Source organism: Sander vitreus, chromosome 12, assembly GCF_031162955.1.
Source record: "Sander vitreus isolate 19-12246 chromosome 12, sanVit1, whole genome shotgun sequence".
NCBI lineage: Eukaryota > Metazoa > Chordata > Actinopteri > Perciformes > Percidae > Sander > Sander vitreus.
In genome coordinates this window covers 7,323,512-7,346,196 of record NC_135866.1, presented here as the reverse complement: position 1 = coordinate 7,346,196, position 22,685 = coordinate 7,323,512, and the positions used below count along the sequence as shown (strand labels likewise).

General features: G+C 41.8%; 2 protein-coding genes across 3 annotated transcripts; both read left to right on the top strand.

Moving 5' to 3' along the window:
• The first annotated feature begins 428 nt into the window (after positions 1 to 428).
• On the top strand, positions 429 to 4,111 carry rps15 (ribosomal protein S15). The gene is made up of 4 exons (XM_078264355.1): positions 429 to 516; positions 911 to 996; positions 2,673 to 2,907; positions 3,949 to 4,111. Exons 1-4 carry the CDS (start codon positions 514 to 516, stop codon positions 4,060 to 4,062), a joined length of 438 nt encoding a protein of 145 aa, XP_078120481.1. The 5' UTR covers positions 429 to 513; the 3' UTR covers positions 4,063 to 4,111.
• A 620-nt stretch (positions 4,112 to 4,731) lies between these two features.
• On the top strand, positions 4,732 to 21,951 carry LOC144526438 (dipeptidyl peptidase 9-like). 2 transcript variants are annotated; one of them, XM_078263918.1, is made up of 21 exons: positions 4,732 to 4,899; positions 6,508 to 6,598; positions 6,758 to 6,996; positions 7,249 to 7,361; positions 7,741 to 7,914; positions 10,779 to 10,947; positions 11,226 to 11,336; positions 11,500 to 11,628; positions 11,754 to 11,815; positions 11,903 to 12,003; positions 13,593 to 13,770; positions 13,906 to 14,065; positions 14,188 to 14,267; positions 14,867 to 15,019; positions 15,698 to 15,836; positions 17,809 to 17,954; positions 18,045 to 18,191; positions 18,632 to 18,784; positions 19,302 to 19,444; positions 20,419 to 20,530; positions 20,853 to 21,951. In XM_078263918.1, exons 2-21 carry the CDS (start codon positions 6,543 to 6,545, stop codon positions 20,943 to 20,945), a joined length of 2,658 nt encoding a protein of 885 aa, XP_078120044.1. In that variant the 5' UTR covers positions 4,732 to 4,899; positions 6,508 to 6,542; the 3' UTR covers positions 20,946 to 21,951. The 2 variants fall into 2 exon arrangements, with proteins under 2 accessions (XP_078120044.1, XP_078120043.1); XM_078263917.1 differs by having other exon boundaries at positions 10,776 to 10,947.
• Positions 21,952 to 22,685: the final 734 nt, after the last annotated feature.

Genomic DNA, 22,685 nt, shown 5'->3' with positions numbered 1-22,685 from the left:
TCTGTCAAATAAATCCAGTGCAGTAAAAAGTATATATTTATACATATTTCTCCCTAAAATGTAGTGGGGTAGGTATCATCAAATATAAGTACCTCAACATTGTGGGCTACAGTACTTACAAGTATAGTACTTATAAATGTACTTAGTTACTTATTTCCATCTTTGATCATTTCATTAGTTAGTAAGCTATGTCAAAAAGCATTCCCATACAGTTTTTTCTGCTTAGTTAGATTTAGAACTAGCACTGTGCAGCACAGTGTGCTACATGACAAAAAAGCGACACGTTGGTAACATAGACCGTAAAAATACATTTTTTCAAATTTTACATCTATGTCTATGGTTGGTAAGAGAGTTGCCACTGAGCAGAAATTGGAGTTCTTGTACAACACTACCACCTGCTGTTCACAGCGGGACCTACCGCCGGAAGACACCACCGGATGTTTGTCTTAAATCGCGCGATATCAGGCCTAACGAGACTTCTGCCCGTTCTTTTCTCCCGGAACTTCAGGCAAGATGGTAGGTGTTCAACAGATTGTGAAGCTTGCCAAAATACAATCTATATGCATCTGAAGTCTAAAATAACTAATTAGGATAGCTAACTATGTCATCCGACCGTTCCACGCGTTCACTGACCATTCAGTAGAAAATCGTTGCTCAGAGTCTCAGATAAATGTCTTTTTAAAGGCACTGTATTAGCCTTAGCTATGGCTAAGCTAACCCGGTGGTTCAACGTAGTCTGTACCAATAGCTACAACATACTTGTAATGTCATTGTACGTCCGAGCAGGGGTTCCGTAGCTAGATGTTTACCAGTGACATTGAATTCTTTTTTTGTGTTTAAGCACTTGCGCGACAGTGTAGCTAGTTAAGTGTACAAGCTACATACTGAAGTGGGATGATGTCTCTTTCAGGCAGACACCGAGATCAAGAAGAAGCGTACCTTCAGGAAGTTCACCTACAGAGGTGTGGACCTGGATCAGCTTCTGGACATGTCCTAGTAAGTTAAACACTACCGAGGTTAAACAGCTGATGCTGCACGGTGGTCAGCTGGAGCCACTGTGACGTTATTACCTTTTCTCAGTTTGATTGACTTGTACGTAAACTTACACCCTGCTTAACAATCTTAATTCTTAGCTTTCCATCCAATGATAGTCTCACCCTCAGCCCCTTAAAGGATGTTGCTCCAGTAGGAGTAATTTTGAGAGATTTACATCCAGTTCATCACATAGATCAGTGGGAACTAAACATCTCATGTCAAACAACGTTACCCCTAAACTAATACAAATTAGACCATGGCCCTCCCATAAGATCTTGTCCCAGGGTCCCCCATCTCATAGGATTTTAGCCTTTTTAGATGTTTTATTACAGAAAGTATATGCAACTCATGACCAAATTAGTCATACGTTCTGTCATTGTTACTTTTGGATGGAATTATAATACTAAAAATAAATGGGTGATGTGCAAATTCTGAGATCATAATGATTATGCTCATTTTCAGGTTCATATTTATATTTAGGGTCTCTACCAGAACGTGTTTACATGCTTTAATGTTAAATGGTCTCATATTGTCTGAAACGCTCCATTTTGGTGCCAGTCTCTTTAGGCCCCCCCCCTCTGGAAAAAGTACAGTCTGCTGTGATTGTTCAGCATTTCTGGTTCTCTCCCGCTTGTGCTCTGGTAGATGCTAGCTGGAACCGCAGGTCGACCAGTCTAGCAGATCCGATTTAGCATCTACACTGTGCTCTCGGAGTCTCTGTACCGCTGTTGCAGCCGGGGAAAGACTAGCGGTAGTGGTGGGCGGATCTATCCAAATATCGATAACATCGATCCCAGCGTTTATTGATCAATACCGGTGTATTAAGATTGATACTTAAGTTTCAGATTCTCTCCAGTATGCACCGGTGCGGTTTCATCAAAGAGGCCCTGGCTGTCCAAGTGCTGCTGCTTTTAAAGTGGTCAAGTACTGTCAAAGCGTGGACCAGGCACACTTTGCTCCTCCTCTCTGCGCCAGGCAAGCAAGTAGCCAGGCCCGGCAGCGGCCAGCAGCACACACACTATTAACTTTATTAATAATGAAAAATCATCCTCAATTATTAAAGCATCGGTATCGGCGATATTGGCCCTGTATTTACTCGGTATCGGATCTATACCAAAATACTGCAACAAGCGGCACTTTCTACCTATTATAGTTGTGACATCACAACTGTATGGAGGGCCTGGCGGCTCGTTTAAACCGACTGTATAAAGTATGGACGGAGTCTCCGTGACCTCGCCCATAGGTTTCTGAAGAGTGAAAATGAAGCGCAAAGTGGTCAGCTCCCATTGGCTTTTCTGAGTACCGGCTGTGTGCATTTCTCTGTGGATTGAGCGTTTTGATACTTTAACAGTATTTATATAGCACCTCGACCTGCCTTATAATCAAAAAAGAAATGGAAGTCTTACTTTTTACAATATGGGACCTTTAACAGAGATGCTGGCACTAAATGGACATTGCACTGAAACAGGAAAGTCATTACTTCATCAGTTGAACAGGTTCCAAATGAGTGAACTTGAGATGACCAAATTGAAAATACAATTGCCACTGTACTGTTGTGTATATTACAAAACATGTAAAAAGGATTTTGAAGATAGCCAGGGGGCCTCATTGATGATACTGTCCTTTCTCTTGTGTAGTGAGCAGCTGATGCAGCTGTACTGTGCCCGCCAGAGGAGGAGGCTGAACCGTGGCCTGCGCCGCAAGCAGCAGTCCCTCCTGAAGCGCCTGCGCAAGGCAAAGAAAGAGGCTCCCCCCATGGAGAAACCAGAGGTGGTGAAGACCCATCTGAGGGACATGGTCATCCTGCCTGAGATGGTCGGGTCCATGGTTGGAGTGTACAATGGCAAGACTTTCAACCAGGTTGAAATCAAGGTGAGGTGCTATTAATCAGGTGGGAGGCAGAGCATATTTGTACATTTTGAAACTCCAGCGTTCTTGGACCGCCTATTATTGCTTTGCAGGAATGTCACTTGCAGTTTTAAGAAAGTTGACATTGGGCGCTAATGTGAAACATTGACATAAAAGGTGGGCGTATATTGCTTTTGTGTATCCAGAGCAGGCTGTCGAAAGTCGATGCTCAAGTACCTGCAGTTGGTCTTATTTTGAAGTTTGTCATTATACATTGTCAGTGTGGTTCTGCACCCTGTCCACAAAGCCATTACCTCCCATGTATTAATGTCAGGGCAGTAGGCATAAAGTTAAAGCTGTGAAACCATTTTAATCTTGACGTGTAAGAATGCTTTACTGAGCACCATTATGATGAAGATTGAGAATTAGTACAATTTGACAGGCCACGTATTATCTTACGATGGTTCCGGTATACATGCAGAACTGTGGTTGACGAGTTGCTGCAAATGACAGGAAAATTGATGCATCACATACAGCATCATCATGTGCAACTGCATTTTATATATCTCTGGAAAAATGATTTTGGGCAGTGGACGTGCCCTTGTATGTGTAATTTGGTGTTCTGCAAAGTTTCCCAGTTATACGTACTGAGTTATCCACTACCTAAAGAAAATATCCACATTTAAGAAAATGCCACTGAGTAAATGTCTGAAATTTCCACCAAAGAATTGCAGTGTGTGAATTGTGTACGACCTTAAAATATACCTGTTTACATACATTTGTTATGAAGGAGGCCGGGTGTTACAAGACAATCTAACAGCAGTGTAGTGTTGGCAACTGGCACTACTTCCAGAGTATACAGACCCCTACCTTCTCCAGTCAAAAGCAATGATTTACTTGTAGTTCTAGATATTACTTTTTTTTTGTAGAGCTGCATTAAGTGTACATTTAGCTGTAAATCGTGTACCTTAGATTGTGATTAGCAGCCAATACATTGCTGTTCATGCAACTACAAGTGCACGTAAGTCATTTATCTTGTTACTAACGTGTTTCTCCTCTCCACAGCCTGAGATGTGTGGTCACTACTTGGGCGAGTTCTCCATCACCTACAAGCCAGTCAAGCACGGTCGCCCTGGTATTGGAGCTACACACTCTTCTCGGTTCATCCCTCTGAAGTAGAATGGCTGTATTCTTTGTATAAATAAAAAAAACTGGCTGCTCCACAAAACTTGTCTGCTTTGCTTCCTTTAGAATAATATTTCAAAAGTGATTGTACATTTCTTGTTTACAGGGTATAAGCTTCAAGTTTGAGCGTTTAACCATTAGGGTGCCTTGATAAACAGTACGGTTAGCTTTAAGATAACTCTAAGAATACACAGAATGTGTTTTGCTCAGTTGGTAATGTCTGTTTACTACTGGGAAACCTGAATAATTACATCCAGTAAACGTGATTGTTTAACTCATGTGACATCAAGAGCAATTCAGAAAATGATTTTCCTTCATAAAGAACACGTAGAAACGTGGTACAAATCCACACGGGGTATAATGGGAAGATCTAGTCTGTAATGGCTGAGTACCTTAATGGAATCCTACACTACCAGTCGTGCTTATCAACTTTTTCCCTTGGCTTTCTCAATGGTTAATCCGGGTGGAAGTTTTACATGTCAAACATGTTTGCCATAAACCGGCATAAGTTAATGCGCAGTCCAAGGTAATGCATACATGGTTAAAATACATTTCTGAGGAATAACAGGAGTCGATATCTGGATAATAAACCTTGCCACATTCCGCGCAGCACTGACCATCACTGAACGCCTCCTTTGTGCGGCCCTGAAAAAGTACCGGTGTGCACTCCACCAAAGATAAGGTTCCTCTTCTTTCCGATCTGAACGCCAGCTAAATTTTGTGTGTGGCCGCTCTGGGCCATGGATACAACCTCTAGCAGTTGTACAATCTGTTTATTGTCACCAAGCTAATACAATCTAGAACTTGGTCAAAGAAACAGTGGCCATATCGGTAAGTGTTTTTCTTCATTTTAGCTTGTTTCGTAGGGACAGTCGACTAAGCGTCAAGCAGCCGCTAGTTAGCGGCTCGCTAGCTTCTCGCTAGCTAGCTAGCTAGCTAACGGTAGCTTCAGAGCGAAAATGACAGAAGAGATCTGTCATTTCAGAATGTAGCTAAGTAAGAGGTTTTAAACATAGACACGGTTTGTTGAATGTCATTTTCTAACGACTTGCGGTTTTGTCATTCACTGCCAAATTTAAGTAACGTTAATACCGTTTAAAATGTTTACACAAATGAATTTGCCGGTGTTCTTCCCAGTGTGACTGAGGAACGTTGGTTGAAATTCGAGAACAAAGATCTATTGTAACGTTCGGCCAGCTAACAGTTCATATTAACGTTAATTCAATTCAATTTTTTTTTAATTGAAAGTGGCTTTATTGGCATAAGTTTCAATAGCAATGTTGCCAAAGCTTTAAAATACAATTTTCCAAATATTCGGACAGTAATATGAACATTAACACAACATTAAGATTGATTTATGTTCATGATATATACAGTATATCTTGTGTGTTTGCGTATTTGTTTGTGTGTATTTGTGTTTTTGTTTGTGTGTGTGTGTGTGTTTGTGTCGATCATTCACAGTCCCTCAGGTTGTGGCATGTTGATATATTGGGCAGCATGATATGCATATATACACATTAACGATAATTAATGACACCGATATTTTATTATTTAACTCGACTTGTTTCCCAGTCTTAAAATTAGATTGCAATTGAACTATCGAGTAACCCGCTGAGCCAAATAGGGCCTTTCCATGTATACAATTACAAGTTACAGTGTAATATTTCCATTTTAACATATTTTACATAATAATAATAATAATAATAGGGGAGGATTTTTGCAGTCAGCCAGTAGTACAGGCACACAAATAGTCAGATCTAAGTTACATTTAGGTTAATCTCCATTCATAAATACACTTCCATCAGTACACTCCTCTTAAAATATCCCCAGTAGGTACCAGCAGGTGACAGCTTAACTTGTGATACAGGATATTGTTGAATTGACTCTTTAGCTGGTGACTCAAGCTGAGGAATTATATTGGTTGGTGTATTTGTTGTGAGTTTCTTAACGTAGATCTAAGGTGCCTCGTCACAGTATGAGACCAGCCTGCCGCATCTTCTTAACACTAACATAAGAAAGGGACTTCAGTTTTTCAGAATATATGATTTTTTTCCCACTCCTGTTTGCATTATATACTAATCCCTTACCCAACACAGAAGGATAAAGGAAGGAATGTGGGGTATTCCCTGTTCCCTGTACTTCACCTGAAGCAGAGTCAGAGAAATATCCGTCCAATGCATGAGAGACTTAATAGGAATTATGCTTCTTTAGTGTCACTCTGGTCTGTAGTTACGGCTACATGTTTCTGAGTCAATATACTTTAAAGTCTTCATGAATGATTTATGTTTTTCCCATGTACATTGTGTTGTATGTATGTCTTCTCAGACAAAAGTATGTTTATATCTAGCTGTCATAATGAGGCTGTGCCCCTGTTGAGTCTATTTGTTATTTTGTATTTTGGAGTTTTGAATGATTCTACGTACCGTACTTTGTTCATAGGTTACAGAATCAGAGTGAGGTGTGTTGACCTGTGAATGCCTAGAGTCAAGAAGGTCAAACTTTGTGACAATAAAGAGGGTATCTGGAAAAGGTACAGTATAAGGTCCATGTTATATCTCCTTTCACTGCTTTAATGCTTAGGAAGATGGATGAATAAACGATTTAACCAATTCCATAAAAAAAAAGCATATGTGCAGTTTCGTCTGGATTTCGGCACCTCTTACCATTTCTTTCTAATGTCAACATCCAGCTGTGTGACAGTGAACATGACGGCTGTGGACGGCCTTTCGGACAGCACCGAGGTGGTGGAAATGGAGGATGTCCCATCTCAGTTCTTCGTGGAGAAACACTCTTGGGATGGCCTGCGTGACATTATCCACTGTAGCAGGAAGTACTCGGGCATGATCGCCAACAAGGCTCCCCATGACTTCCAGTTTGTGCAGAAGAAGGACGAGAATGGACCCCACTCCCACCGGTTGTACTACCTTGGTAAGCGATTGATGCGTGATGATGGGGCACAAAATTCCCCTGCATCAGCTTATGATATGTATTTCTCTATTCTCCTCCTATGTACTCCTTACATTAGACCTCAGTCGTGTTTGACTGCTCTAGGCAGGCTAATTGCCTTGTGACGTTAAAACAATCACTGTGTCAAATGTCTCCTTAAGCACAAGCTTTTCTTTTTTTTTTTTTTTTGTTATTGTTGAAATTGCCTTTGTTTCTTTTCTGTGTGTTTCCCAGGAATGCCTTATGGAAGCAGAGAGAACTCGTTGCTCTACTCAGAAATCCCCAAGAAGATCCGGAAAGAGGCCCTCTTAGTGTTGTCATGGAAACAAATGCTGGATCACTTCCAGGTGAATTCCTCCTCTCTTCCCGTTCTTGCAGTGCCGGTACCAAACAGCACAGCGTGATGTGTCTCACAATTTGTTGTTATTGAGCAGTATTTAATAATTTCACTACAGCTTTTTACTTTGAGATAAGCAGTCCCTGAAGGTGTGGCAGTATCGCTTCTAGCAACCTGAGCATAATTCATCTATGGTATAAACTATGAGAGGAATGTTTGCACTGAACAACCATTGAGTAATTATTTGCCCTGGGGGGTTGGGGAGGGAAATTAGATTAAAATGTATATACCTAGAAAACTTGTGTGTGTGTGTGTGTGTGTATATATATATATATATAAAAAAAACTCTTCTGTTTATTTAATGTTGTGCATACTGTTGGTTCTCTAAGGCTACACCACACCAGGGGGCCTACTCTCGAGAGGAGGAGTTGCTGAGAGAGCGTAAACGTCTCGGAGCGTTTGGTATCACCTCTTATGATTACCATGCCCAGACGGGCCTGTTCCTCTTCCAGGCCAGCAATAGCCTCTTCTACTGTCAGGATGGTGGCAGCAATGGCTTCATCGTGAGTACACTGCTGTTTTCTTCTTCAATTTAGAATTCCTAGATACTCAGGACAAATTTCATTCAGAGCGAGGTAAAGGTCTGCAAGTACACCGTTCCACAGTGCAACTAATGGCGTTTTTCCATTACATGGTACGTGCTCGCCTCGCCTCGACTCTACTCGCATATTTGGGTTTTCCATTATGAAAAAAAGTCCCTGGTACCTGCTAACGGGTACTTTTTTAAGTATCAACTCCGTCGAGGTTCCAAGCGAGCCGAGGCGATACCAAAAGGTGACGTGAAAACCTGCAGACTACTGATTGGTCAGAGAGAATCGTCACTAATCACTGCGTCATCATTGCTAGCGACAGACGGGGGTGTCCTGAACAAACCCGGCATTTTTAAATAGTGTAGCCGGCGGCTGCTGCTGCCTCCAGCTTCTTTTGAAACAAAATATGTCAACAGACACATGCTGAGAATCAAAAACAACACCCCTTCGACGTTCTGTGTGTGTCGCGTTAGGTCACAGCAGTATCCTGCGGCGTCGCTATGACGACCAGCCACGTTCGCCTCACGCATGAGGCGGTACTAAATCTGCAACGGAAAAAGGAGGAGGGGGCACCGCGGCCGAGCCGAGTAGAGCTGGTACTAGCAGTGGGTAAGCGCCATAAGTGGTGTGCGCTGGGCACTGTTGGGCAAGGAACTTCCAAAATGTAATCCATTATAGATTACTAGTTACTGTCATTTGAGAGTATTTAGTTATATTACAACATTACTCTCTCTGAATTGTAACGCTTTACACTACTTTTGTGTTACCTTTTGAGTTACTTTCACCAAAATAACAGCGGAAGTAGGCGATGACTTGGCAGCTAGCTTGTGAATTTCACCACAAGATCAACAAAGTCTCATCTTTATCCACTTTAATACATCATAATTTATTCATAGTATTTTGTATTATTGATCTGAATCTGCATTGTAACTAAAACTTTAAAATAAATAGTGAAGTAAAACGTATAATAGGCCTACTTGACTCTAGAAGTATAAAGCAGGAGAAAATGAAAATACTCAATTAAAAGTAGCCTACTGTACAATTGTATTGAAGTACGGTATAGTTGTACTTTCCACCGCTGATAAAATGTAATACTAATATTTACATGTAGCAAGCCTAAACATTAATTCCCGACATGTTTATATCTGTCAGCTGCTCGCTGACACGGCTGTCCGCGCTGACGGCCCGTCGGGACACAGATGTTGTCCGTACCGTGTCTGGTTCTGGCTTTGACCACGGGAACACTGACGGGACAGCTCGTTTCAACAGAAAAAAACTCCTGAAAATAACATCCATCCATGTATTCACCTCTGCAGTCATTTCAACCACCGAATTCCACCAACCGGAAATAACACTCACAGACTTTATTCTTTGCCGAAATGTTTCGCGGTGTTGGTGAATTAAAAAACAATAACAAACACAACTACATTTCGGGTTAAAATGCGTTGTAACTCTCGTCACTGAGATTGTAACGGGTATAATATTACTGAAATTGTATTAGTAATGTGTTTATATTACTGCGTTACAGTAAAAAGGAATACATTACTGTAATTGCTGTAATTACTCCTACACTGGCGCTGAGGCTGGTACATTTGTGTCCTAACTTAAGTACATAACAGCAAAATTCATACTTTTATTGATCTGCTAGTGACACCATGCTCGCAATGCATAAGGCATCATTTGATCGCATGTGGCTATGAGTCGCTCATAAGGATCGGGAAGTCAGCTTGCCAGTCTCCTGCCGACTCTGCTAGCCTAGGGTAGCTAGCCAGCTGGTCAATCAAGTTTTCAAATGTAAACATCAGAGTAAACACTTAGGAAAAGGTGGAGAAGAACTAAACCAGAGTTTAAGAGGTGTGTGTGTGTGTGTCTCGCAGGCAGGCAGGCAGGCAGGCAACAGGTCGTTAGTGTCCATTGTTCATAACCCTGGTTGCCTGATCAAAAAAGCTGGTCCAGAGCATGCTGGTCTGGGCGGGCCTTGAGGCCGCGATACCGCTTGCCAGACGGCAGCAGCCGGAACAGTCCGTAGTTGGGGTGCCTGGGGTCTCTGATAATCCTGCGGCCTTTACTGACACAACGTTCGTTGTAAGTCTGTCCATTTGTACTGTCACTTCCATGGTTGTACATTTGAACAAACACAACTCTTATTTCAAAACATCAAGAGGGAGCTGTTTGCGATCACACTCAAGCAGGAATCAATGCAGAAAGAATGCCTCCTGATGGAACGAGGCCTACCTCACCACACCTAAAGCATGATTTATGGTTGAGCGGAGGCTCCACGCAGAGCTTTCGCCGTAGCCTACGTAAGTGGCCTGAAGTTTATACTTGTGCGTTGGTGTGTGTGCGTGGGGAGTGTGTGGTAGAGCGAGTGAGAGAGTGACGGTGATTAGCTTCGGAGCGAGTACTGACTGTGTCGCCCCTGTGCTTTCTGACCACGGTGGGAAATCTGCAGCAGGAGAAGTTAACGCTCTCCTTGATTTCATCCTGTTTATGGAGAAGGAGAACCAGGAAATGAGTCGGGGGGGGGGGGGAAATACTAGGGCGAGATGCGACGCTACCAAACCACGGCCGAGCGACGTGAATCACCGCAACGTGTAGTTACATTTTTCGCGAGGTGCACCTCAGGCTACGGCGTAAGGTCGGTATCTCCACCTACCTACGTACGTAGCCACGTTGTAGATTTAACGCAGAAGCATACATCACACTTAACTGTGCTCATTGCACCTTTCGTGTCTAAAACTGTCTTATGCTTGCATCAGGTCTCTCCTATATCTTTTAATCCAAAAGTCACTATTCTGTTTGCCTTGGACTAAGCTTGTGTATGTTGGTTTTAGCAGTCTGCTTCTGTAAAGCCCGTGGAAATCAAGACCCAGTGCTCAGGGACCCGCATGGACCCCAAGATCTGCCCTGGAGACCCTGACCTCATAGCCTTCATCAACAATAACGACCTGTGGATTGCCCACATTAAGACCGGCGAGGAAAGGAGACTCACTTACTGCCACAAAGGTCCGAAGGCAAAAAAACGGCATGCAATAAGTAGCTTCACATGCTTAAATGTCCTCTTTAACATACCATAGAGCTGTGAATTAAAGAAAAGATTGTTTTGATTGTGATACTAGATGATACTAGATTTTTCATATATATTTCCATTATCTTCTTAGTACAACATGGAGAGAAAATACCATTGAGATGCTTTATTCTATCATATTTTTTATTACCAAAATGCACAGTTTAGCACACATGGATGTAAGCTTTTCTCCTAATTTATTACATTTTTTTCCCAGGTGTGGATAATGTTAAGGAGGACCCCAAGTCTGCAGGAGTAGCAACATTTGTCATCCAAGAAGAGTTTGACCGTTTCACTGGCTACTGGTGGAGTCCCTCAGCAGTGGAAGGTGTTTGTAATGCCTTTTGATGATTACATGACATTTTTAAACATGCAGATTTTTTTTTTTTTTTAACCATATAGTTTTACCTCCACCCGTAAAGGTGGTTATTTTTGAGTTTGCATACGCTATTTTCTGTATTCACTAATTGTTTTTTGTCTCCCCCTGTCAGACCCTAATGGAGGTAAAACAGTGTACCTGCTGTATGAAGAGGTGGATGAGACCGAAGTAGAGATTATTCATGTTCCATCTCCGGCACTGGAGGAGCGGAAAGCAGACGCGTACAGATATCCCCGTACAGGTCAGTGTAGCCCAGTGCTGCACACACACACACTCACACGCACACTCACTCACTCACTCTTGCTTCTGGATCAGTGAATTGTTTTATTGTCTATTTTACATTTTCATTTATTTCTTTATTTATAGGTAGTAAAAATCCCAAGGCTACCCTTAAAATGGCAGAGATCAAGACAGACCATCAAGGAAGAGTAAGTCTTTCGCTATCTTTGTTAGTCTTTTCCTCTCCAAAATTATAAATAATTGGGTGTTCCTAATGTGTGTTTATGGTTGTACAGATTGTGAGCATGCAAGATAAAGAACTGGTCGTCCCCTTCACCTCCTTGTTTCCTGGGACAGAATACATCGCCAGAGTAGGATGGACGAGTGACGGAAAATAGTGAGTGTTACTCTCAAATTCTTGACTCTGTTGACTTAATGATGCTGTCGTTCTCAAAATAAACCACCAGAACGAAGGTATACAGTCAGATATTATTCTCTTTTGCATCTTAAAAGAACCAATTTTGTAATGGCTGTAATGGTTCATGTATTCGTACCGAACCGTCACAGTATGGGGGCCACTTTCCGGCGCACGCAGCCGCACGCAGAATACACAGTATGTAGATTGATGCACATAATGTGGAAGCAAAGTTCGCAAGCTCGTGTTCCGCCCGGAAACTTGAATGGAAACGCATCCAACATGCTGACACACGAGGGCATCACCCAGATGTGCAATCATCGGGATGATAAATGTGTTGGTGCTTTGAATGTTTGAATATAGCCATGGTGGAACTAATTGAAACAATCCTCCTAATGCACAAGAAGACACAAAAGTGTTCCTTATTTTTTATAAAAAAAATAGTTTACCAAAGTTGCCAGTGGGCAAAATGCTACCTCATCCCCCAGCAAGAGGATTGTGTCTGTCTTTGACACCTGCACTACTGTTCAAAATAAATGAAAAGAAACGTATCCTTATGCATTTTTTATTTTTTTTTCCCCGTTGTACCGAACTCACACCAAACCGTGACTCCTAGTGACCCTGTTTCCATCCAGGTCTACGAGTACCTGGGAGTGTACATTGACAATAAACTAGACTTAAAAAACGCCTCTTATTTTCTGAGGAGGCCGAGGTCCTTCTAACATCTGCCAGACAATGCTAAGGATGTTTTAGGAGTCTGTGGTGGCCAGTGCTGTCCTTGCTGTTGTGTTCTGAGGAAACAGCCTTAGGTTAGCAAACGCCAACAGACTCAACAGACAAACTGATCCGCAAGGCCAGGGACGTTGTGGGGGTGGAGCTGGACTCTATGGCGGCAATGTCCCATCCATCCACTCCATGACACAATAGTCAAACACTGGAGTACATTCAGTGCAAGACTCATTCCACCTAGATGCACCACAGGAAGTCATTCCTGCCTGTGGCCATCAAACTCTTCGACTCCCCCCTCACAGTGTCAGACACTGGGAGGCCCTGGGATAATTCATAAATATTTATTCATTATTTATATCTTTAACTGTGCAATATTGACTGTGCAATACTTAATGTCAATACTGCAATAACAATTAAACTGTGCAATACTCCGGTTTACTTGCATTAATAGTGCATTTGTTTATACCGCACAACAGATCCCATTTCTCAGTACCATTATTATTTACATTCAGATTTACATCATTATAATAGTCATAAATTTGACATATTTCATATCTCTAGTTTTACTTAAATATTGATACTCTAAATATGTGCACTATACTAAAAAAATTTGTATAGTGCACATATTTCTACTTCATTTTCACCTACATATTTCTTTTTCTATTTTGTATTCAATTTTATTTCTTATTTCTATTTGTTCTGATAATTTTTCTATATATTTCTACTCGAGAAGGGAGTGAATTTGCCCCCGGTTCCACCTCTAGTCAATGGGCAATTATGCTTATGTTTATGGTTTTGCATAATGCAATCTTTTGAGTTCTGTCTGCTCTGTGTCTCCCTAGTGGCTGTGCAGTGCTTCTGGACCGCAGCCAGAGAAAACTACAGCTGGTCCTGCTGCCTCCAGCCCTCTTCATCCCTGTCACGGATGACCCAGCTCAGAGGCAGGAAAGTGTGGAGGCCGTGCCCAAAAACACACAGCCATACATAATCTATGAAGAGACCACAGACGTCTGGATTAATGTAGGTCTTTCCACATGGCCCACCCGTTGTCTACTTTAAACCTAATGTCTTTCCTCTTTCTAATGAACTAATATTTATGGTTGTGAATGCTGTAGGTGTTTCTATCAGTAACTCACTGTTCTTCTCTTCCCGCAGGTTCATGATATATTCTATCCCTTTATTCAAACAACAGAAGATGAATTTACTTTCATTTGGGTAAATGAGTCTAAAGCAGGTTTCAGCCATCTGTATAAAATCACATCGCTGTTACAACCGGGCTGCTACCATTGGACGGAGGACTACCAACACATAGAGGGTAAGAGGCTATGACGTGCTTCTGCATTTATTTACAAAACGATCCTATCAAATAATCACGGTTTACGTCATAGTGCTCGGTATGTCAGGGAGCATGTTGATGTTGTTATCTGTTTTTGGCAGGAGACTTCAAGTGTGCAATCAAGGAGGAGGTTACATTGACCAGTGGAGAATGGGAAGTGCTGGCAAGACACGGTTCCAAGGTTAGACAACGTCCATCAGTGTTGACTATATACATTCATACCTATAAAAGATATACAGATGTTGTAGAGTGCTATATCTAAAGTATTTAGACATTTACATATATTTTGTTGTGGTGACTCTGTACCTCAACTCATTGACTTTGACATTTAACAATGATTATGAGCTTAAGGTCCTAACTCAGCTTTAAATGAAGGAATTGTGCTGAGTATTATTGTGCTGCTGCACTGTCCTAAAATTGGGGCACTAGGTTTTAAAAAAAGTCCTAAAAATGCTACATTGCTCATCCAGTGTGGATATGAACACCCTCAAAAACTGAAAGAAACCAAGTTAACCTCTGGTATTCCCTAAATATTGTGCTAATAATTGTGCTGGCTTTGTAATGCCCACTTATTCTATACTTTATGTAGCCTATTGTATTCTGTATTCTTGTATTGTATTGAATGTGAAACTGTATGTTGTCTTGCACGCGTATGCTTTTCCTGGCCAGGTCGCCTTTGCAAATGAGAACCTGTTCTCAACGGCCTACCTGGTTAAATAAAAAAATAAAAAACGGAATCATGCCTCGGCCTTGCTGCTGTTGTCTTTTCTCCTTTGTTAGATCTGGGTGAACGAGGCATCAAAGTTGGTGTACTTCCAGGGCACCAGAGACACTCCTCTGGAGCACCACCTCTATGTGGTCAGCTATGACTCGCCTGGAGATGTGGTCAGACTAACCAAGCCTGGCTTCTCTCATAGCTGCTCTGTTAGTCAGGTAAAACCATTCATTTGTTGACCTACTCGGCCAAATACATACATGCACATTTCAATAATCCATTCCTTTATTTTCTCATCCAGCTGTTCATCTATCCATATTGTAGCTCACCCAACAAACAATGGGGTTTACGGATATTCTTCGCTTGACCTTTTTTGGCTGTTAGTGATAGTCATGTTTCAAAAAGCAAATGCTTTAGTAAAAGGAAATGGAAGACATATTTTCCCACAACATGGTTAAAAGAGATGATGTCTAAGTGTGAATTTAAGGGCTATAGGCAAAGTTTTATATGAACCTAAAATAGAACTAAATCAGAAGAGTGACTTAAAGCTGACAGACTACTGGGTTAACACAAACAGTGCAGATTGTGATTTAGTGTGAGTGCAGCAAATAGAAGATGTAAAATATTTTTAGGCATATTAGAGAGACAACTTTACTTGAAAGTTAAAGGTACTGTAAAACCTGAGGAAAGCTGCCAGGGATTGTTTGGATAGTCTGCAGTATGTGGGATAAATGTTCTCTGGCCGTCGGCAGTATTTTACACCGACAGTAGCTCAAGTTGGGCTTTTTAACACAGAACCCTCAGTCCTTTCATTCCTTCCTTGTCAGTTCTATTTTGTACATATAATTCTTTATATTTATATTATTTGCACCTCTCTCCCCTCTTTCGTTCTGCAGAACTTTGACTTTTTTGTCAGCCACTACAGTAACGTGAGTACGCCTCCATGTGTTCACGTCTACAAACTGACCAGCTCGGAAGGTGAGCCACTACTACACGTGGTCCCTGAGTTCTGGGCCAGCATGATGGAATCACCAGGTAAACGGGATGTGATGTAACCAAACGCCATACAGTAGTTTCCCGATTGATTCAATATGCACTGTTTTCATTTACATAATTGGGCTCGCTAAGTTTCTCTTAGATAGCAGTCTGACCAAGTTTGAAGGTTGTGTGAATGTTTATCTGATGCGCAGGTGGGACCTTGTATGGTAGCCTCGGCCACCAGTGTATGAATGTCTGTGTGAATGGTGCCTGTACTGCAACGTGACATTGCACAATAGGGGTGCATGATATATCGACTCAATATCATTATCGCAATATCACGTTGTGCAATATTATATTGAAAGGGGTTGCAATATTTGCAATATTTTATTTATTTTGTGGAGCGCTGCGTCCCGTCCGTTGGCTGTGTGGCTTAGTTGTGTTTGATTTAGAGCCCGCTTGAAACGCTATAATGATCATGTTTCATTGGCCAGTTACCGTGCCACTTGCACATGTTAGTGCACGTCAGCGCACGGGTCCACTACGCAGTCCCTCCAGGATTTCGCGGCCTTTTTTTGAGATTGTTGCGGCCCAAAATGCCTGATTCCGCGGGAGCTTTTGTAAAAAATTGCGATAAAAGTTGCGATGTCTTTTGTATTTTTGTTGCAATGAAGTTGCGAGACAGTGACACTTTTTTTGTATAGTTCTTTCAAAATAAAAAGGAAAACTTGTTTTGGGGAGAATAAAATTACTCTAGGCTGAGTTTTCCTAGTAACCTTACCAAAAAGGCTCAGGATGCTGTAAATGTTGGTATAATATGAAAATGGCTGGTGGATTTAAGACAAAAAAATAATAATTTATTGAATGAATCAATCAGTGGCTTGTTGATCTTTACATTGTTAGTTATTTTCCTATGCTGGCCTGGGCTGGGACACACATTCATACGGTTTGATAATACTGACTTTAACTTATCATTGCACTTACAGTAACAAGCATAGCTGTCCTCAATTCAGGTCATTGTGTGTCGTCTCATCTCCTTTTTCTCCTCCACCGTGTGTGTGTTGTTTGTGTGTGTGTGTGTGTGTGTGTTTGTGTGCGTACACGCGTCAGTCGCGGGGGGTACGGAGCAGTAGCCCCACCCGCTGCAGAGAGCCGACAGCCAGGATGGAAACGGAAGCAACTTCAGCGACTTTTGAATCGTTAAAGTCTACATTGATGTTAAAATGTATCGGACGGTCTGAAATGTTTCGCACGGTCTTTCGCTGTACGTTTTGTTGGTAAATGAGTCACACACACGTCTCGTCTTCATATCAAAAACAAGGAAATGACCAACCCGTTCTCACTCCCGATTGGTCATTTGCTCGCAGAGTGCACGTGGGACTGCTGTGATTGGTTGAAGTCGCGAGAAACTTCAGGTTATTGGTCAAATGTGCGGAAAAGTTGCGGTGATTGGTTGAATTCGCGTGAATTGGCGCGATCGCGATATCCTGGAGGGACTGACTACGTGACAAACCCTATGTAGCGTACCACGTGGGTGCACGTGGGTGAGAGTTTTATTTCGACAGAGAAACTGATAGAGACAACTAAACGGAACGAATCAGTCCTGTTTAGTTTATACTGTCCAACCAGTAAAACATGTCCTGTTCTGTAGACATGGTCCTTATTTATTTATTCATGTTGGACCAGTCCAACATGACTGTCAGTTGAAATAAACCTTGTGTTGTAAGAAAACTTGTTTAATTTGTTATGAATCTATTTTGATGTTTTCCCATAACTTTTGTAATTTTACATACGTTATAATATATATATATATATATATATAAGTTAATATCTATATCGCAATATTCATAATCGATATCACAATATCACATTTTGTCAATATCGCGCAACCCTATTGCACAATTAGTGTACCTTAGTGTATTGTTTTGCAGATCCATTGCTTTCAAGTTCCACCAGGAGTTGACCCATAATCCCTGATAGTTTTAGAACATGCTAACCTGATGACCACATGTGTTAATATGTCTTCCAGGTTGCCCGGGAGATTACAACCCGCCTGAGATTTTTGACTTTCCGGGGAAGTCGGGCTTCCAGCTTTATGGGATGGTGTACAAGCCTCACAACATGCAGCCTGGCAGGAAACACCCGACTGTTCTCTTTGTGTATGGAGGCCCACAGGTTCGTGGATATGTTGAGTTTGAATTGGGTCTGTGTTCACAAAATGTTGCTTTGAACCTATATTACACAACATTTTGCGTGTGTATCCAGGTGCAGCTGGTGAACAACTCCTTCAAAGGCATGAAGTACCTCCGCCTGAACACGCTGGCCTCTCTGGGCTATGCTGTGGTCGTCATTGATGGGAGGGGTTCCTGTCAGAGGGGCCTTGAATTTGAAGGAGCACTGAAAAACAAAATGGTAAAGTAAGAGTCAGATGATTAAATGACTGTAATTCAGTAGGAGAGTTTAATTTTGATGACTAAATGAATAATGAATGCATCCTAATACGATCCGATACAACTTTATTGTCAGTTTACACTGAAATTAATTTGCAGCCCCGCTAAAAGAAAAATACAAACAGAGTTAGACGACAATTACTCATATAGTACAAAGATGAAAACACATCAACAGCCATGACAAAGAAACCTGTTTCGTGATATCCTCGGATCCAGATTTTGGATAGACTGATGGATGAAAGAGTTCTTGAGCCTGTTGTATCTAAACGAAGGGACTCTAAATTGCCTGTTAGAAGGCAGAAGTTGGTATTCATAAATAACATGATTAAATGCCATAAAAAAAAAACATGCCAGGTTAAATTACACTCTAATGGAAACTCTAATCTGCCTTTGTCTCTTCAGGGTCAGGTGGAGATTGAAGACCAGGTGGAGGGGCTGCAGTATGTGGCGGAGAAGTTTAACTTTGTGGACCTGAGCCGTGTTGCCATTCACGGCTGGTCCTATGGAGGTTTCCTCTCTCTCATGGGGCTCATTCAGCGACCCAATATCTTCAAGGTTAGGAAGATGTATCATCCTTCAGCCCTTCTTTTGTCCTTAAACCATATACTCACTTTCTATCAGTGAGCGTTCTCTGCTGTCTCCTTTAGCAAGTAATACGAAAGTATACCATCACTATGTAATGCACTTTAAATAGAATGTATTGCTTCATTCCAGTCACAGAACTGGACATGATGTAGTTGCCACTTACATCCACATGGTGTCTGTGTTGTCCAATGTGTTGGTAAATATCCGTCATTCAGTGAGGATATCTGCACATACATCCCTGTGCTACAGGGATTGAAAGTTTAATTTTTATACCATTCCCCCCCAAAAAATGTATATCCAACTGAGCCATAGCACACAGAGAATGTACTATATAATTATACAGTACATCTAAGGCATTACCTTCCTCCTGTACCATGTTTTTGAGTCGCTCTCTTTGCAAAATTACACTTTTCCACAGTAGGATACTATTTTTGTATTCTTTATTTTACTTTCTTTTCCATCTGACTACACTGTGCTTCCCTGCCAGTTGGCTATTGCAGGTGCCCCGGTGACTGTGTGGATGGCCTATGACACAGGCTACACAGAGCGTTACATGGACGTGCCTGAGAACAACCAGCAGGGCTATGAGGAAGGCTCTGTGGCACTGCACGTGGACAAGCTGCCCAGCGAGTCAGTACACACACACTTATACCATTTTTTGAGTTTAGTGCTTGAAACTTGTAAATATTTCCGTTATTACTGCAACCAATTTAACCACACTGCATGTCCTGTGTAATTGCATAGCTATTTGTACTCGTTTCGTCGTGACTGCTGGGTACTTCCTATTTCCTGTCAAGTCAGGGTTCATTTTGTTTGAAAGTCCCTGACGCGCAATTGACCTTTTGGTCATTCTGTTTAACACGTGTGGATGCCAGTCCTTTACCAAATATTTGGGTCTCATTCTCATCCTTGGCCTAAAATGTGACTTATGAGTTTGAGCCTTTTGAACTGAAAGCAGTACTTTTAAGAAAACGTGTTCATGCCTGTGTGGCTAGTATTTTTTTTAATTTTTTTTATGCACTCTGAGGTATGTACACGTTGGTGTAATGTTCCTTCCATTGCTACTTGAAAATGAAAAACAAACCGATTTCTGAGCTCTTTTTTTAATCACCACAGTTATTCAAATCTGGAGAGGTTAAATTAAGATTTGAAGTGGGCATGCTGAGTGCCAGTTAGCCTCAGTTTTTAGGGACTGAGAAAACCCCAAGGGCCTGACAAACAGCATGTCGGAGCACAGGTCTTGGATGCTGAAGTCAAACTAAAGAGTCTCTGAAGCCCTGCAGCTGCAGTATTTCACCTTTCTATAAATGTGTCAATCAGCGAAAGCGTTCCCTGTTTTAAATCATAAAGAAATGGGGGGGTCTTTCACTATTGGCTAACAATAGGCTTGTTATGTATGTCTTATTATTCAATTTTATTTATAGTGTCAAGTCATAACAGAAGTTATCTCAGGACACAAAAAAGATTAGGTCTAGACCAAACTATCATTTACAAAGACCCAATAATTTCACCAGGAGCATGCATTTGGTGAGACAGTGTATTGTATAGAACCCTATCAATTTGTAACCATGTAATCATAGAACATGTGATCCTTGTCATTCCAGGCCCAACCGTTTGCTGATTCTCCATGGATTTCTAGATGAGAATGTGCACTTTTTCCACACCAATTTCCTAGTGTCACAGATAATCCGTGCTGGGAAGCCTTACCAGCTTCAGGTTAGCATCACAAGCCTTATTCCACCCACTAAACACATCTTTCTGAAGTAGCCATATGAAATGTCTCCATACTAGGTTGACATCATTTACATACCTTTTTCATCATACATGTCTATGTGATCGTGTGAGTCTGCACTACAAAGAAATGTACAAAGCCAACAGCAAATCTGTTTAATATATTGGCTTAGACCACTGTAACGTTAAGTGGTAGTATAGGAAGAATTACATTTGTTGTAAGGTATTTTCCAAAGCAGATTTGACAGGATACAGACCTGTAGTACACGTCAGTCTGTAATTTGGTTGCCCTGTTTCAATTTTCCAGGTGTACCCCAACGAGCGACACAGTATTCGCTGCCCTGAGTCTGGCGAGCACTACGAGATAATGCTGCTGCACTTTCTACAACAATACCTCTGAAATAAGACAACAAGGGAGAAGTGAAGTCTCGTTTCCCCTCTGTCCTCTTTTACCCCCTCCCCCCCCAAGCTCACTGCCCATCTTTACTCTCCCTGACCTCTGCACCCCAACCCTAGTCCCTAACTGTTCACCCTTGTCTTCGAGAGACTATCAGACACTCTGCAGCCACAAGCCACTCTCTCCTTTGAACTAGTCACCCAACCTCTCCACTATGCTTCCCTCTTTCGCTCTCTCTGTCTCTCGTTCTGTTACTTGCTGTGTATCCTTCACGCCCTCCACCCTGTGTACAGTCTGGGGTATGGTTTACGAGCACAGAGATTTGGTGTCTCACCCTGAGAGCTGAACAAAGACAAGGACATAAGGAGAAACATTTACTGTGTCCATGTCCTCATCTCTGCAACCGTGATGGGTTTTTGCCAAATGTTTTTGCGTTGTTTTTCTCCCCTGCTCCACCTGTTTTATTCACTTGAGTCAGTGGTAGGAACAGGGTTACAGGTCACAGATATGAAATGGAATCTATATGCATATTCGCAGACATGAGCTCACTTAAATACAGTTAGTTTCATACACTCACTCATAAGCACACTGACATAGAATTGCAATATCCATACATACTGGGAGTCCGTACCTTTTGCGGTTTGTGTAACGATGAAGAAAGGAAGAAGACCGAGACTCTTCCTCTGTCCACTTGTTTTAAGTGTGTGTTTAAAATAAAATATTTTATGGATTTTTATTAATTTTTTTTTAATGAGTGCTGACAGAAGCCGCTCATTGATAACTCTTGCGCCGTTCTTTCCCCTCACATTACATTGCTCGAGATGTCTGCTTGCCTTCTCAACACATAATTTATATTTGCCAAAGTACCTCTTGACTCTTGATCATGCTGGTATTTCCTTTTTTACTGCAATAACGACAACAGGAGGGTGAGCACTGGAGTCTTACAACAGCTTTGTACCACCGGAATACAATTTGTACATGTGAATAAATGTATGAATCAATCACATGCTCCCTTTTACTGCATTCGTCTTATTCAAGCAGTTACAAGTTATGCATGTTCTATAGTTGTGGCATGTGTGGTTCTTCTGTTAAATGTTTTGCAGGGTGCAACCAGGCTATGTTATTAAGAAATGCACTCATCTACACTGTGTTTTCTTATACTGATATTCCACTCCTCTAACCCTTAAAGTATACCCCTGGTCTGCTGTCCCATTCACACCTGCAGCACCTAACCAAAGCTCCACCACTGCTGCAACAACAAGGGCTTACAAGCACTCCACCCCTTGCACAAGTGAAGCAACAGATGCTTGGCGGCAGTTCTGTCCCCTTCCTTTGTGGGTTGCACAATTGCCATGGTAATTTATTAACAGGGTGCTCCTCATAGGTGTTCAACGCCAGCAACACGTTTCGGTTTTAATAAATGTTTTGTCTGGGATAGTCTGAGCATTTTTGTGGTGGTTGTGGTTTGTTCAGTCAGTAAAGTGTTACACATCTTTCTCAGCAGTTGACAAGGGAATTCCCCTATTGTGTGGCAGCCAGCCAGGCATTGACTTTAACCGGCTACACCGATAACGCTGAAGGGAGAGGTCAGTTCAGAGCACACTCCATCAGATCAGCTGTTACAGAGGTTGATCCCGAGTTGTCAGTGCCCGCGGGATCAGTAGGGTTGAAGCACCTTAACAGTAAGCCCGACAAGGAAGCAGAAAGTGGCACAGTGAAAAATTAAAGCTGACACCTCCTGGA